Source organism: Vulpes lagopus, chromosome 23 (genome assembly GCF_018345385.1).
Source record: "Vulpes lagopus strain Blue_001 chromosome 23, ASM1834538v1, whole genome shotgun sequence".
NCBI classification, from domain to species: domain Eukaryota; kingdom Metazoa; phylum Chordata; class Mammalia; order Carnivora; family Canidae; genus Vulpes; species Vulpes lagopus.
In genome coordinates this window covers 39645819-39662355 of record NC_054846.1, presented here as the reverse complement: position 1 = coordinate 39662355, position 16537 = coordinate 39645819, and the positions used below count along the sequence as shown (strand labels likewise).

Sequence of the window (16537 nt, the reverse complement as noted above, 5' to 3'; positions counted from 1 at the left end):
GGGGGGCGCGGAGCCCGAAGCCGCCGGCCGCTCGCGGGCGCCGGGCATGGGGAGCGCGGTGTGAGCCCGCACCCGGAGGACGCGGGGGCTGCGGAGGAGGGGGCGGCGGCGCGGGGACCCGCGGGGGGGACGGGAGCTCGGGAAAAGTGAAGCCGGGAGGAGCGGGCGGCGCGGAGGGTGGGGATTGATGCTCCCGGGCTTTGCGGCCGCTGCTGCCCTCGCGCTGGGAGCCGCGCCGGGGGGCAGGCGGTGGAGAGATGCTCGCAGAGTTGGTGAGCAGCGCTCTGGGGCTCGCCTTGTACCTCAACACCTTGAGCGCCGACTTCTGCTACGATGACAGGTAAGGGGGCGGCGGGGGCGCGGGGACTGCGCGGCGGCCCGGGGGCTCCCCGAGGTCCCCCGAGGTCCCCCCGGAGCGAAGCCGGGGCGCGGGCGCGCTGGGCGGGCGGGCGGAGTTGGGGCGCCCAGTTTGCAGCAGGTCCTTTCTCTCGCTTCTCGGCTGGTGGCGGACGAACGCTTTTAAGTTTCTTAGGGGAAAATCGCGGCAATTCGGGCAGCTGTTTCAAGAACGTATTAGATGGGGGAAGAAAAAAGAAAAGAAAAGAAAAAAAAAGAAGAAGAAAAAAAAAAAAAGCCTTAGGTATTTCTTGGTGCGCCCTGAGCGGTTTTACGTCTGGGCTGGAAGGAAGCCGCTCCCCGCCTCTGAGCAGATCTTCCCCCGGAGCGTTTCCTTTTTATTGACCCGGACCCTTGGACTTTCCGAGGGAAAAACACACCTTTGACAGTTAGCAGGAGAGGGGGAGGGGGAAGGGGGAGGGGAGGAGAGGACCCTGCTTCGACTTTCCTGCTGGACCTGGAGGATGCTTTCCTTTTGGCCAAGGTAATGCAAGCTGCTGCTCCTGGGCTCCCCGGCCCCCCCCCCCTTCCCTCCCCATCTTCGGAGCAGCACTTTTTATAAAAGTCTGGGCTTATCATTTCTGTTTGGGGAGGTTCCCGTTAGACGTTAGCGATGCTTTTGTGCTAATTGGGGAAGAAGACGCCCCTAGAGACCGAAGTTGTCTTCTGCATTTGGGCTAGTTTGGGTGGCTAATGAGACCTGAACTGTGTTGTCAGAGAAACTGCATCGATTTCTGGAAAATGTCACAGTTGTGCTTGTGTCTCTACCTTTTTTTTTTTTTTTTTTAAATGTTGTTAGTGTTTAGAAACTGATGAAAAGCTCCAATAAGCCATTAGGGAAAATTCCAATTTGTGCCTTTCCGGTGACTTAATCTGATTACAATTAAAACAGATGCATAATTAAAATATATTAGGGAGAACAGCACGCCTGGCTAAACTTATTAACCGTCCTGGGGTGTTTCATGCTCCATTGAAATGAAACCATCCAAAAAGTGAGCACAGATTTACTTTGACAGCTTTTCAGCAGCCTCTCTGGGCTATGGAAAGGGGAATGGATCCCCAGGGTCAGGGCAAGGCAGAGAGTGGAGTGGACTAAAGTGGGTGATGGTGAGGGGAGGTGAAGGCAAGATCTTCTCTGGGTGGTGATTAGCCATCTTCTGTGTTCTCTGGTGTGCCCACTCCCCTGGATGTATGCTTCAAATCCCTGACTCTGGGTTTACACCCACATGTCTCTTAGGAAATCCCCCAATAATAGGTGCAGTGGAAAAAAAGCAAACTCTTCTTAGTGCATCTTAGGCCGTGTCCGTCAGATCGGCTGATAAGGAAGCCACTGTTAAGACCTGAACTTTTCCTCAACTTTTCCAGTGTGCAGGTTTTAGCAGTCACGCTGCACACTCTGAGAAAGAAACGGTCTTGGCGTAAGAGTGGGGTGAGCTGCGTCTGTTCTTTCCAGTTTTGTGTTACTGTGCACCTGCTGTCTCTAGGGGATGGGAAGAGAAAGCTCTTCTTTCCAAAGATGGGTGACTTTTCACGAAAATGAGCTCACGGATGAATCTGGGCGGTCCTTGAGCTGTTGGGGACAGTTTGGAAGGTAATCATTTCAACTAAGAATAAAGAGCATGGGGAGAAAAGTAAGTTACTGTGGTACAGTAAGTACGGTAGGACTCTGTGATCAATTAAGCATTCCCAGTGTATGCTGTCCTTTATCTGCCGTCCAGTTCTTTAAAAAGTACTTATCAGAAGAAAGTATCCTGTAAAGATGCAGGCTTGAACTAGACTAAATTTTCATGTACATTCTTCTGTAGATGTAATGCTTAGGTCTTCTTTAATCATCAGTAAGTAGTGTTAGGACTGTAACTTGGGGAGAACTTGGGGTGAATGAGACGATGAATTAGTTGCACTTTGATGGTGGGCAGTTGTAAGTGCTTTATGCGTTATAGGTTGGGTGCAGTGTCAGGATCCCTGACTTCTATTTAGCTGTGTAGATGAACGTAATGTGATGAGTTGTCCATGTCATCTAACTGACAGCTTGCTCGATACGTGATCTACAGACGTGACGTTATCATTAGGATGTTGAGAGCCTATACGTATGAAGTCCACTCTGCTACACTTTGGAAGTGTATTTGTGTAGCAGTGTATTTTCTTAGTAGCGGCGCTGCATACGCAACACTGCGTGCTTAAGAGTATGAAGTCTTAATAGAATCAGACTTGGTTTTCGTGTATCCTAGAAATCCTGAAATACATAGTAATAGGACCGTGGAAGTTACTGGATGTCTGCATAGCACGCACAGGTGATTCAGTGCCAGGGTGCTCTGTAAATTGTGGCTTTTCGGATATACTTTTTTATCTACCTCCTCCAACTCACTGCTTCGTGGAACAGGGAGAGAGCTGGGAAGTCAAGTGGAAACTGGAGGATGATGATAATAATGTGTTTACGTCCACTGCTCCATTTCAGACTACAAAGACTCAGGTCTAAAACCTTGTGTAAATTGCATCTGTGGATTCCACTGCCCCCAGCCCACCCCACCCCACCTCACCCCCAGAACTTTGTGCAGCAGAGTTCTAGAAGGAGAGAGGCCAGTGCTGGGAGCAGCTCCCAAGGAGGGAGATGGCTCTTACGCTTGACTTGCTTAACTAAATCAAGACTCTGCATTTTAGCTGAAGAATCTGGCATTTGCTGTGAGAGGGCTTTATATTGCTTCAGCTTAAACATTATTGCTGTGGTACTTCTCAAAGTTATCATTTCTTTTAAATATAGTGATCGAGTTTACTTTGTAAACTATATGTATAATTTTTTTCACTGTTTGATGTAGCTTGGTTGAGATTAAGTGGTAATCTGAAACTTTTTCATAGCAAAATCAATTTCCCTATGGTAAAACTTAATATTTTACAAGTGTTTTTATGCTCAACTTAAGAATATGGCTAGGATGTGATGAAACAAACAGAAGAGGAGAATTCATCTATCTGATGGAAAAGCATATACAGTTTCAACTTCACCCGCACCCCCCACCCCCTTGCCTTTAGTCTAGTCATGATCCTGTTGAATCTTAAATTGTGGTTAGAGTACAATTGGAATGATAAATATATGGTCTTTGCCAAATTTTAAGTCATGATGAATGTGACTTCTTGAAGGACCCTCTCATTTTCTGGAGAAATCTGGTGTTTAGGTCACTGGAAAAAAAAATTGCTGATCCCATGTTCTCTGCTCTCTTACATATTTGTTGAGGATAACATTGCATCATTGTCGCTGTATCCTCTCTAAAAATACTACTCTAAGTTTTCCATAGAGATAACACTCAAGGAGGAGTGAGTTTGCTTCAAAGCAGTAGAAAGACGCCATCTCTGTTGTTTTGTAGACTGATTTCATTTTGCACACGTCACCTAATTGATGGCAAGCCCTTTATGATGTATAACAATAAGATAATACACCTAAAACATATTTTTATTCTTGTCTGAATAAAATCATGCATTACTTAAAAAAAGAGTTTTTTGGAAGTGGCAAATGGGTTTGTGGCTGCTTTGAAAATTGTTTTCCTTATTGCCCATTTTGCATTCGTCGAACCCAACTTTGATCATTAACATGACTATTGTACAACAATTGTGTAAACTTTGTGGGGGAACAACTCCACAGATGAAATTTCTATTTTTGAATCAAAACTACTCCAAACTCTTAATAGCACATTCCTAATTTATTCATTTGAATGTAAATATAAATCTGTTTTCATAGAAACATGAGTTAATCTAAAGTCATAAAGATTTTGATTAACAGCATTTAAAATGAAGGAACGGAGGATTTAAGGCATGATAACTTTTTTTTAAACCATTTTTTCCCCTAAAGACAGTCAACTATTCCTTCTACATGGCCTTTTAAAGTTATTGTCTGCTTGCGTTATGAACTAGTATGATAAGAATCCGTTATAAAATGATCACTCTGTTAACTTCCCTCTAAAAAATTCTCTCCAATAGACTATCTCTCCAATAGACCCATAACATATGGGATTGTTATCTTAAAATTTTAGTATGCTCAACCGTTGAAGTCCTGCTTGGTATTTAGTAAAATCATGTTTCGAACAAATTACTGTAAAATCAAAGCATATAAGGAAGAAGTTTGCTTTGTATCAAATGTTGTCTCCTCACCTCTTTATTGGAAGAAGTGAGTGTGTTTAGGGTGCTGTTTTACTCTGATTTCATTATGATACAATGAAAAAATTGCAAGTGGATACGATCTATAGTTTATGAAGTATTTTAAGATGATATTTTACTTTCTAACTAAATATAGTCAAATCTGTCAAATCTGTGCAGAACAGGTTCCTTTTGCTGTTTGAACAAGCACGTCTCTTAATAGAAAATTAAAATTAGGTGAAGCCAGTATGGACTACTTTGGCTTACTTTCAGTGAGCCTGTCACATGGGGTTTATCCTAGCAAATGACCCAAATATGAGCACTGAGTGGACATGTATAAATGCCATAGGGAAAATTACAGCTTGCCAGCCATCTGTCTCTTAGTTGTCTTCGTGTGTGTGTGTGTGTGTATAGATATAGATCTATATATATCTATATAAACACATGCATACATATATACATATATATGCATACACATATATGCATGTGACACACATAATCACAAACATACACATATATGTATATACGCATATACACATACATAGTATACACACATATGTAATGTATATATTTTTAAATATATATTATTTATAATATATACATAATATACATTATAACATACAATACATTATAATATATATCATATATGTATGGTTTGGGTGGTTGTATTACTAGTTTACATTGTCTTGTCATCTGCATTTGGTTTTTTAGTGCTAATGGGCCTCATGGGATCTCTGAATTCCCTGATGCTATAATTCTGAAATAGCTAGAACCCTTTGGGTTCCAACATGAGCTGGGAGCACAGTCTGTCTTCTGAATCTCTCCGTTGCTGTTCTGCATGCTGAAGGCACCTATTTAAAATGCCCATGATGTTACAGCTGTTTATCATAGGCAAAGGGTACATTTCCTCTGGAACAGAAGCCTTCATAATATTAGGAAAGGACAAAGTTTACCCTCGTTGCTCTGAAAAATATGTGACTGACAAACCTTGTAACACTGTTATTCTCACTTAACGTGCTTTTAGCACAGTAACATTTACCTTTTAAATTTTTTGATTTCCTCTTGTAAGGTAAATATTACATCAGCTTTGGGTACGTACTTTAATGACTTCACGAAAGTGACATGTGTGGCAGCCTTGATGGAAAGGACAAATGGGTTGTTAAATATAAAGACCCTTCCTCTATGAATAGCTGTCCTTATTTAGAGCCTGCTTGGAAAACAAGGGGAGAGGCATATCACCAGGAACTGTGTGCTTTCTGTTTTTCATAGGATGAAAAAGGCATAATTTTTTTTTTTAAGATTTTTTTTATTCATGACACACACAGAGAGAGAGAGAGGCAGAGACACAGGCAGAGGGAGAAGCAGGCTCCATGCAGGGAGCCGGACATGGGACTCGATCCCACGTCTCCAGGATCACACCCCAGGCTGAAGGTGGCGCTAAACCCCTGGGCCACTGGGGCTGCCCTATTTTGAATAATTACAGCAGCACCATGCTAGATGGTTTCTTTGAAGATTGGATTTGTATGTACTTTTGAGGAATAAATGACTACATTCATTAATTCACTAAGTACGAATACTCCTAAGCTGCTCATACACATGGTGCATAATGCAGACAGCAGCTGTTGGCTCTTGTCAACAAAGCATCCCTACCTGTCTGTCCTTTTCCTACCTGTATACTGTAGCTGGTACAGTAAAGTATTTGAATCTGGGAGTCTGATGATAGACTTATAAAAATGCTGATAGATTGTCCTTTAGCAGAATTTCACTTGCATTTAGTCATGTTTATTTTGATTGATGCTTATATTTTAAAACTTTTATTGGGACTCTGTTGGCTTCTTTCCCAGAACAGCAGTGCTGAGGATCCGCGTGGATGATTTGAACTGGCCTTGTTACTGGTCTGGTGCTCGCTGGCCCTGTATTCTTAACACATAGAAGCTTTGGGACACTTCTCCCAGGTTGTGTCCTTCCTGTTTGTCTGGATTGGTTGTTTTCCTTGGAGGAAAACAGTGGTTGAACTCTGAGTTAACTAGATTTGCCTCGACTGGTCATAGGGATTGAAGACTTTTGCCTCAGAGAGACTTTTGGCCGTGTTTTCTAGGCACATAATTCCATCAAGATGCAGCACTGTCAAATTTCTATTGATCTCTTTTCCTCTTCCGACAGTTTAACTTTTCAATCATATTTGTCAGTTCCTCTGGATACTCAAGGTTTCCTAGAATCAAAGGCATAAATGTTCATTTATTTTAGAAACTTTTTGGGACTACAGTTTCGGGTTCAACAATGACCTTTTTCTCTTACAGGTAAATAGGAAAGAATTGAGTAAACTTATCTACTCAGGAAAATTTTGAAGAAGGCAGGAACACTGAGATGATCTGTTTTCAAGATACTACATGAAAAGTTGCTCTTGTGTTTTTAGAGTATTTACGTTAGGGGTGTTTCATGAGATCCAGTTAACTTGAACAACTAGAAGGGATTTGTTTTAAAGATGGGATGGGCAGAGAGATCTTTATTTGCTCAGGTCTAAAAAATTAATATGGAAAAGAGATGGGAATTGAAAATTCTAACTTCACGTTCAGATTCCATTTTATTGTGGAATTAAATGAAATCATACGTACATTTACTTATCCCAAAGGTATACACAGGCCACATTGCTTGAGGACAGTGCTACAGTACCTGTTTTAAGAGTACCTTAGTATTCTGCAAAGGGATGCTATTTAGCTTCTGATTTTTTTTTTTTTTTTAGCTTCTGATAATTTGATGTAAGCTTTGGTTTCTCATTTTGTTTACTGGGGCATTTTGTGATATCAGAGTGAGGCGGGGTATGAAGCATGGCACAGTATGTAGTTATAGTCAAGGAGATTGACCAAATTACATGATTTGTCAAATGAAACCTTTATCTGTGCCCTTGCAGTAGCAGCTCTGTGTTAGGTGTTGTGGCCAAATGAGATGTTTCTGTCAGATTGCTTTGTCTTTGATGATTACCCTTCATTTCTGTGGCATTTATTACAATCAATGTGTCATGATTCCACAGAAACATCATGGTAAGAAAACCCAGCAAGTTCCCTGCAGGCTAATGATTATGATTTCATTAGGAAACAGTGTCTAAAAAATTAGTGCCATGGGGTAAAGGAATTTACTGACATTTGAAACTGAAAAATTCACAAGTTTTGATAAGGAAAGTGTTTTTTCCCTAATTGTGGTTCCAGATTATTGATTTCTTTAGAAAGTTTTGACTGTACTCTCCTAGAAATTCTCGCTTGGCATCATTTAGGAGTATTTTAACTTCAAAGGATGTGTTATTTGCTGAAGAGTGGCCACTGGGGCGCAATATGGCTCTTGACATTTTGAACAGTGTTAAATGATGGTACTAAAGTATTTCAAACAGCCGTGTTTCAGCATTGTTTAAAAATCCAGTGGGAAGAATGGCAATCCGTATAACCCTGCATTCTTGGAATTCTTTGGGTATTAATTTTAAATGCAGTTCACAAGTTTGCTTTTTATAAAATAAGGGTTTTTTTTTTAAATGAGTAAGTTTAGTAAAATTTTTTACAGCTGTGTCTTATGAAATTTTGTTTTCTTTTTTGAATTGCTTATAAGTATTCTATTAGGAGACTGAAAGGATGCAGACCATAGCCTTGTTGTTCGTTTTTGCTTTCATCTCTTAGTTGGGTTAGATGTCTGTGTTTAGGACACTATTATAAAGCATAGTATTATTGAATTTCTATTATAAATCCTAGCTTAAAAAACTAGTCTTTGAGAGAAGCAGATCAGTGGAAACACTATGGAAAAAAGTAAACATCTTCTTTCTGTTAATTTCTGATTTGTTCCACCAGGAAGGCCGGCCTACCCTGTTAGTGGCATCTCTTGGATTAATACCGAAAGTCGGTAGTTTGATTCTTTATAATGTCAGTGCCTGTTGAAATGATGTCCTTGCAAATTGTGTCTTCAACGGGAGGGGACTTAGGTGGTGGCTGTAGAGATTACCTTGATAGGCTTGACCACTTTTTCTCAGTTTGGGGGAAACACCTGTCATGACAAAGCCATTTGGGAGAAGTGGTTCTTGAGGTAGGGTTGGCAGCTGAAACGTTCATCTGGGGACCTTTTTCACTGTTTTATGAACTGTTTTTGGCTACCTCTGCCTTCCTATCTTCAGGTTTTTAAAGGTATTGTAAGTGCTGAGTCTGCTGCCTTGGATTGTGAAAGATGTCTTAAGGTAAGAATACTTGGGTCCAAATATTTTGTCAAGTGTACTTCTTATAGAACTGGATGCTCCCCTCCTCCTCCAAATAATTAACTGTAGAACTGCTCTCTCAAAGCAGTTGAAAAGATCTCATTTTGACAAAGCAGGCTTCTAATGACAAATTTTCCAACTACAAATTTGCAGAAGGAAAGTTCTCAGATGATGAAGAAGTTTAATCAGGCAAAAAGACATTTTTATTTGCAGAAATAGGCCCTTTAGAGAGAAGCAATTATTTATAGCTGATGTGAAAAACTGGTATACCTGGAATTCATTTGGTAAACCTCATTTAAAATGGGAAGGTTAGTCTATCGATAAAAAAAAAAAAAAAATGGTACTGAATTGTGTCACTGAATTTATAATAAAGAAATAAGGTTTTCTACTTTAACCCACTCCAGCAGTGTTCTGTACTGATTTGAGCAAAGCCAATGTGAACTTGAGATTTGAAGGAAATCTGTGAAGACACCAGTGTGTAGCCTAAAATTACCAACTATGCTTTGCCACAAATATCTAGTCTTTGGTTTAAAATATCCCATTAGAAGTGATCTCTAGGTTTACTTCTTCCTTCTCTATATTTAAGAGTCTTTGTATTTTTTCTTTCAAAGACAGGGGTGTTGTTGGCATTTTTTCCTTTGAATGGAAAATGAAATTTCACGGTTTTAAACCTCTTGCGTGTCATCAACATAAAAAGTGTAAACCATTTCTATGAGGGAGTATTGAGTAACTACTTTTGCATTTGTGCCTGACAAGATTGAGGATGCCTGTGACAGGCAAGGGGGTGTTAGACCTCGTACTCATAACTTGCTCCCTGCCTTCATCCTTTAATATGGATGATTGCCTTATTTATTTGTTGGTTTATTTATTTGAGATTGATTGATTGATTTTTAAAGATTTTATTTATTCATGAGAGACACACAGAGTCAGAGACATAGGCAGAGGGAGAAGCAGGCTCCCCGAGGGTGGATCCCTGGACCCAGGGACCTCACCTTGAGCTGAAGGCAGACGCCTCAGCCCCTGAGCCACCCAGGTGGGACCTCACCCTTGGATGATTGCCTTTTAGAAACTCTTGTAAAATGCAGTTTCAATCTCTAGTTTCTTTGAGTCGGATGGATCAATCTATGATTCTCCTAAAGCAACCTTTTTGAGCTGGGCCTCTCGTTGGATTTCTTTCCATCCAGATATATATGTATATATATATTTTCATTCCCAGGTCTGTGATTCCCAAACTTCCCGCTACCAGCAAGTCACCTAGAGTGTGAAAATGTAGGTTCTGAGACAAATCAAGAAACACACTCTTAACTCTAGAGAACAAGTTGATGGTTACCAGAGGGGAGGTGAGTGGGTGGGGATGGGCGAAATAGGGGATGGGGATTGAGGAGTGCACTTGTCATGATGAGCACCAGGTGATGTCTGGACGTGTGGAATCACTAAATTATACACCTGAAACTAATAGAGCACTGTATTGTCTATCTGGAATTAAAATAAAACCTTTAAGAAAAGAAAGGAAAGATATATAAATAAAACAAATGCAGGTTCTGCCTGGAGTGGGCCTCAGAGAGCATTTCTATCTTTCGCAGGTGCAACAGATGATGCTGGTTCACGGACCACACCTTGAGTAATAAGGCTCGATTTCATTTAAATGTATTACATCAGCTCGGTCTGTTTCACAGACATTTGGAAAGATTGCTTAAATTCCTGGATTGAATGAGATTGGGGATAAGGTGGCTGTTCTGTGTGTGTGAGCTTAGCCATTTTATTTAATCTTTATGTTTTGTTTTCACATTTGTTCAGTCACGACATTTTTAAATTGATCAGTTGGATTTGAGGTATTGTGTAGATTTTGATAAGGTAGAGAGCCTGTTGAAATTCTAGGAGATGGTCCCTATTGAAATATCTGTCACCATCTTGTATTACAATATCCTCCTCTTTGCAGCATTATGGTGGAGGCAGATGTTGGGTTCTGATTTTGATAAATAAACTGATCAGTGCAGTTGCCTTGGGCTTTGGACTTGAAAAGTACTGATGCCTACACTGAGTTTCTGTAGTCAGTGCCTTTACTGGTTTGTACTTCTGTCGAACAACCCCTTGTAAGGAAACTTGGCTTATATTGCATGAAGACTTCACAGACTTCAGGCAGGCAGCAAGAAGTAGGTGTTGAGGCAGCTGAGAGTAGGACAGGTGATGATTTATTAATGATATTCAGGCACTGGGTGAGGCTGTCACGTGAAAGCATCTACGTAGGATTGGAAATGCTTGGGTCCATGTCATTTTTTTTTTTTTTTTGACCTGATACCTTATGCCTCAGCCTTTGGGTACTTTGGGGACTTTCTGGATACTTGACTGCCCTATATATCTGAAGTTGTAACTTCCTACTAATAGACATCTTTAATAAAGAACTCATTCTAAAATAGGCAAAGGATTATTCCTTTCTTTTTAAAAGAATATTGTACTGTGCACTAGAGACAGTGTCGTGAATCGACATCGGGCCAGGATAGGAGACTGGAATTTCAGTCTGGTGATTACACTGTACTGAGCTCCTCCACTCTCTAAAACTGTCTTCTAATGGATCAGGAAGTGGAAGTAAGAACTGGTGACCACAGAGTGAGGATGAAATGAAATAGTGCAACCAAGGTAGTTGTGTAGTTGTACCCTTGACAGAGTGTGTTGGGCCAGAAGGTGAAGACTCTGTGATCGCTGCCCATCAGCATCTGAGAACCGAGCTGGGTCCCATCCATGGTGTCACTAACGTGTGCACTGGGGTCCAGGTTTGAGCTCCTGCTGGCCCAGCTTCTGCTGCCACCTCTGCGCCCCATCTCTGCTTCTCATCTCTGTCCACCCTTTTGGTTAGCAGTGCCTGGTCTCACCGCAGAAGCACTCTTTGGTCTCCTGTATTTCTTTTTGGTTGCTTTTCCCATGTTGCTGGGCTCCGTGCATGAAGGCTTATTTTGAATAGACATCCTGGCCAATCTGAGCACTTCTTTCCTTCTGCAGAGTAAAAGGACCAATTACAGTGCATTGGGTGTAAATAATCCTTGGTGCTTTGGTTCTGCTTGGCAGGATGCATTTATTACCGGGTACTCAGGGTCTCCGTCCTCAATGACAGCCCGTTTTCTTTTGGGAATATGTTGAGATCCAGAGCAGTCCTGGTGGCCCGGTGATTAAGAAAGCTGTATGTCAGATAAGCCAGAGTTTTCCTGCGTTGAAGTGTTTGTGTTAATCAGCGATATATTGAGACTTTGCAGTAAGTGTGCTGGGTAACAGCATCTAATGTCTAAACCCGGTGATACGTTTCTGTAACTAATTAGAAACGATTTCATTCTTTTGGATCTTTCCAAATAACAGGGTGGCAAAGGTGAAAATATTGCAAGAATTTTGGCATCAGATAGTTTGATTCCAGAACTAAGTGTTAATTGTACAATTTAGATTGTTACCTAACCTCTGTTAACCCCCATCCCCTGTTTTACAGAATGAGGGTAATAATACCTACTTGATAGAGTTGTTGCAAGAATTTCATGAAGTTTTATGAAGTGCCTGGCACAGTGTCTGGTGTGGCTAGGGTACTTCATAAATATTTCTTTTTCTTTCATAAATATTTCTTGTAATCAAGAACTTATTTATTAACTCTGTTGCTTAGAGTTGAAAATTACTCTATAATAACAACAGCAAATATTGTAGAGCATTAGAGAACTTCTCTTAAGAGCAAATATTGAATATTTAAACTTATTTTAATATAAGCAACCTTTCACTTAGCATTTCAGATAGATGTAGGGTAACTAAAAGGGTTCAGTGAACTATATTAAGTTTAACCATGAATTTTAGAATTTAATTTTCATCTCCAGTGCTAAGTTTGGAAAAATGGCGTTGAAACTTAAACCGTTATACATATGCACATGCATACGTGCATGCCCACAGGGAAATTTTGCCAGTAAAATGTCTGTAGGATAGATGCAATTAAAAGTGTGTAGGAAAAACAGAACTATCATGTCTTCCATCTTTTTAGTCATAATTGATATTCCTCTGTAGGTCTGATGATGCTGTGCATGGGGGCATATGCAACATTATGATTTCTTAACGTCTTATAAGAACTGACCCACTCTGTGATGTATATCTTAGTGAAAAACCTTAAACAATGAAAATAAGGAGTTGTTTTCAGTCATCTTGTGAATGATTATGTTGAATTGAGAGTTAGGCCAAATCCCAGAAATACTTATATATCATTTGTTTCATAGAGAGCAAAATTGGGAATAAAAACCTCATTATTGGGATCCCTGGGTGGCGCAGCGGTTTGGCGCCTGCCTTTGGCCCAGGGCGCGATCCTGGAGACCCGGGATCGAATCCCACGTCGGGCTCCTGGTGTATGGAGCCTGCTTCTCCCTCTGCCTGTGTCTCTGCCCCTCTCTCTCTCTCTCTCTCTCTGTGTGTGTGACTATCATAAATAAAAAAAAAAAAAAAAAAAAAAAATTAAAAAAAAAAAACCTCATTATTTTTTGAGACCTTTTCTGGGAAGCTTGGTATTCTTTCTCCCAGGAACACTGGGACCTACTACTTGCATTAATTTACCAATAAGTAGCTCTGCAATTTACTGATTTCAGGGGACGCCTGGGTGGCTCAGTGGTTGAGCGTCTGCCTTCGACTCCGGGACTCAGGGTGTGATTCCAGGGAGCCTGCTTCTCCCTCTGCCTGTGTTTCTGCCTCTCTCTGTGTGTGTCTCATGAATAAATGAATAAAAAAAAAATCTAAAAAAAAAAAAAGTGTTGATCTCTCTCTTGATTAAAACAGATCTTTCATATGTTTGCTTAATATTTTTCTAGGGATTCCCTATAGAAGAGAACATATAACCTTATAACATTAATATATCTTGCTTTCCTTTTTTTTTTTTCCCTCAGAAAAAGGCCTCCCTTGCCCCCCAAACCACAGGTAAGCTAGGTGTATGGAAGGTTTAGCATACTGATAACACCAGCTTTCTCTTTTAATGCCAGGATATGGCTCTCATGATTCCCTGGGGGTCCCTTCCAGCTTAAAACACATCACAATTCTAAGGTTATGGATTTGTGTTCCTTAGCCTAAGAGATATAGTTGAAATTGGCCATTTTTGGGGTAATTAATAATATGCTAAGTAAAACGTTGGCCCTATTGTCACATATACAGTGGAAAATAAGACAATACAACAGACTGTATCAACCAGAGGTGGTTTTACCTCAGCCATAATCATCGTTTTGTTTCTTATGTGTTACCTTATTCTCAGTTGGAATGTTTACCCTGTTCCTATTGATGACTAATTCTAACAGCAAGTGGCAAGCACCTAAAAAGGAGAACACTTTTGGTTCTTGTTGGATAGCAGCCTAGTTTTCTCTAGTGCACATCTGTTCCTTAGAACGTTTTTAGAATATTCAGGTGAAAATTCACTCAGTATTTTAATAAACCAGATTCTGTTACTGATGGGTTAAAAAGAATCAGTTATACCATTTTAATTTATTACAGGAAAATAACAAATGGTTTTTGCAGGATAGCCCTCAACTCTTTGGAAGTAATTTAAAATTAGTACAAGAAACCAATAATTCAAGACCTTATTAAACATGCCTCAGCTGCTGATTTTTAGGACTAAACAAAGGACTAGCCTTTGGATTTCTCCAGGGTGAGGGTTGGATGGGAAGGTGTGGGTATCTATTATGAAGGAGGGTAGTGTAGGATCACAGCATGAAGCCTGACTGTCCTGTAAATGAACTAATGGGATTGATGGAAGTTGACTTGAAGAAGGGTGATTTGCCACTTTCTTGCATATGATAGAGTGCTTTCCTTTATGGGGGTAGGGAAGGGATCATTATGGGGAAGTTGGGATGAACTTTTTGGGGGAAAACAGAGGCCCTGCAATGGAAGATGGGGAGCTTCGATTGGTATCTTTGTGCATTGGAACCAGAGCAGCACACAATCTTCTGCTTTTCGAGGTGGAGTCAAGACAAGTTGTTAGGAATGGAAATCCTCCAAATTTAACTATTTGTGGAAACAACTGTATGGTGCTTTTTTTTTTTTTTTTAATTCTGTGGTGATTTTGATCACATGCTGAATTTTTAGTATGTATTATAAAATAGCAGCTGTTTATATTTTTAAAAAGCTATCATTATAGTAAATAGCCCATCTTTGTGTACTTGGAAATTGAATTCTTAGAATTTATTATTTGAGTGAGAGAGTTGGGCTTTATGCTTCAAACCAAAGCCTGAAAGAATTGGTAAATTTAATGTTTAAATTGGACAGTTTATTCCTATACCACAAACCATGTACATTTAAGGCAGGCCATGGATGATACTTAACAGTTAAAATTGTTTTTAATACTAAGCATGATCTTGAGTTTAAATTTTCATTTCTATTTCTTTTAGTGTCATCGTTTATGAAAACTGGTTGGAAATGAAGTTCAAAGATGTCTTGTAAATCATAACATTTGACAAGAGACATTATTTACTCTAAACTTGAGTATGAACTTAAACACAAACCAGAGTTTAGCCCAAATGTTTTTTCTTCAAGCATCTTTGGAAGTCTATATAAAAATAGAGTAAATGCTTTGCATGCAGCTTACCTACTGCATTTGAAGGAAATCTTTTGTGTATGTCTGCAAGCTATTTGTGTGTTCAGAAAGAGTTTACACGAACAGGCTGAAATTGGTAGAAATAGGCCAAAGTAACACTGCAGCTATAATTTTATTGGAAACCGGGGTGGTATTCTCTCTGAAAATCTTGAGTAAATGGGAGCTAATGAATGATTGCTTTTGTAAAATATTATTGGTTTTGGTTCACTTAAAATTAATTGTATTTGTTTTTGAAAATTCCTTATATCCTAAGGATTTTTCCACCCCAGAAAATCACATTAGTTTCTAAGTCGTTGGCACTCTTTATAAACTAACTTCTGTTTTCAGAAAAAAGACGGAGATGAGTGGAAATTAAGAAAGCAACACAACGATAAGGAGGTAATTGTCTTTATACCAGGTGAACCAAAAGACAACGATATTTAATAATTCCATTGTAAATTTGTTTTGTTGTATTTTCTGAGGACTTATCTCAGAGGCCAGAACTCTGGTTCTTGTTATGGGAAGTGATGGAAAGAGAGGAACAGTAAGGGTATGTTTACCATTTAAGTAGTCTGATTTCTGCAAATTATAGTGTAAAATTATGATAATTCTATTCAAAGAATAGAGATTTGAATGCGGTTTATTTTAAATTCAGGAAATCAGCTCAAATAGACATTGGCCTTTGATTTAAAAGTGTTAAGTCATTCTTATGTAGAAATGTGCTGTCTCCCAGGAAAGCATCCATGTGGGATGCTTTCCACTCGTGTCACCACTGTATTCCTTTAGCGAGTGTTTGTAAATGCTTAGCTGTGTCAGGAACCTGTTAAATCATGGGGGCACCGACCCAGGAGAAGATGTTGTCCATCATCTCACGTTTCTTAGAGTCTGGTGGAGAGACCAAGTAAATAGACCGTGTTCCTAAAACAGAGACGTACTTACACTTCTAAGGGAGTACACAAGAGGGGTACTTGACCCGGGCGAGGAGGGAGGCACTTGTGAGAACTTACTGCTGAAGAAAAGTCAAATTAGCTGGATAAAGATGAGAGAGGGGGAGGACAACTTGGAAAAAAAAAAAATTGTACAGGAAGAGAAAAAGGCATAGTGTCCAAAGAGCAGGGCATAAAGCCAGAGGAGAGGGTCGGGAGAGGGAGAAAGGGACGATGAATGGGTAAAGTAGGCAGGAGCTGGTTACCATGGTCCTTGTGATCCAGGATAACATTTCG

General features: G+C 40.1%; 1 protein-coding gene across 2 annotated transcripts in view; it reads left to right on the top strand.

Annotated features, from left to right (window-relative positions):
• The first annotated feature begins 210 nt into the window (after positions 1 to 210).
• The window catches only part of TMTC2 (transmembrane O-mannosyltransferase targeting cadherins 2), a 390967-nt gene continuing 374640 nt past the window's right edge, over positions 211 to 16537 (top strand). For both annotated transcript variants that reach the window (XM_041738923.1, XM_041738922.1), the window contains exon 1: positions 211 to 340. Coding sequence is in view for 1 of the 2 variants with exons in the window: in XM_041738922.1 (XP_041594856.1) it covers positions 258 to 340 (83 nt within the window). In the remaining variant the exon portion in view is untranslated. The remainder of the gene's footprint in view (positions 341 to 16537) is intronic.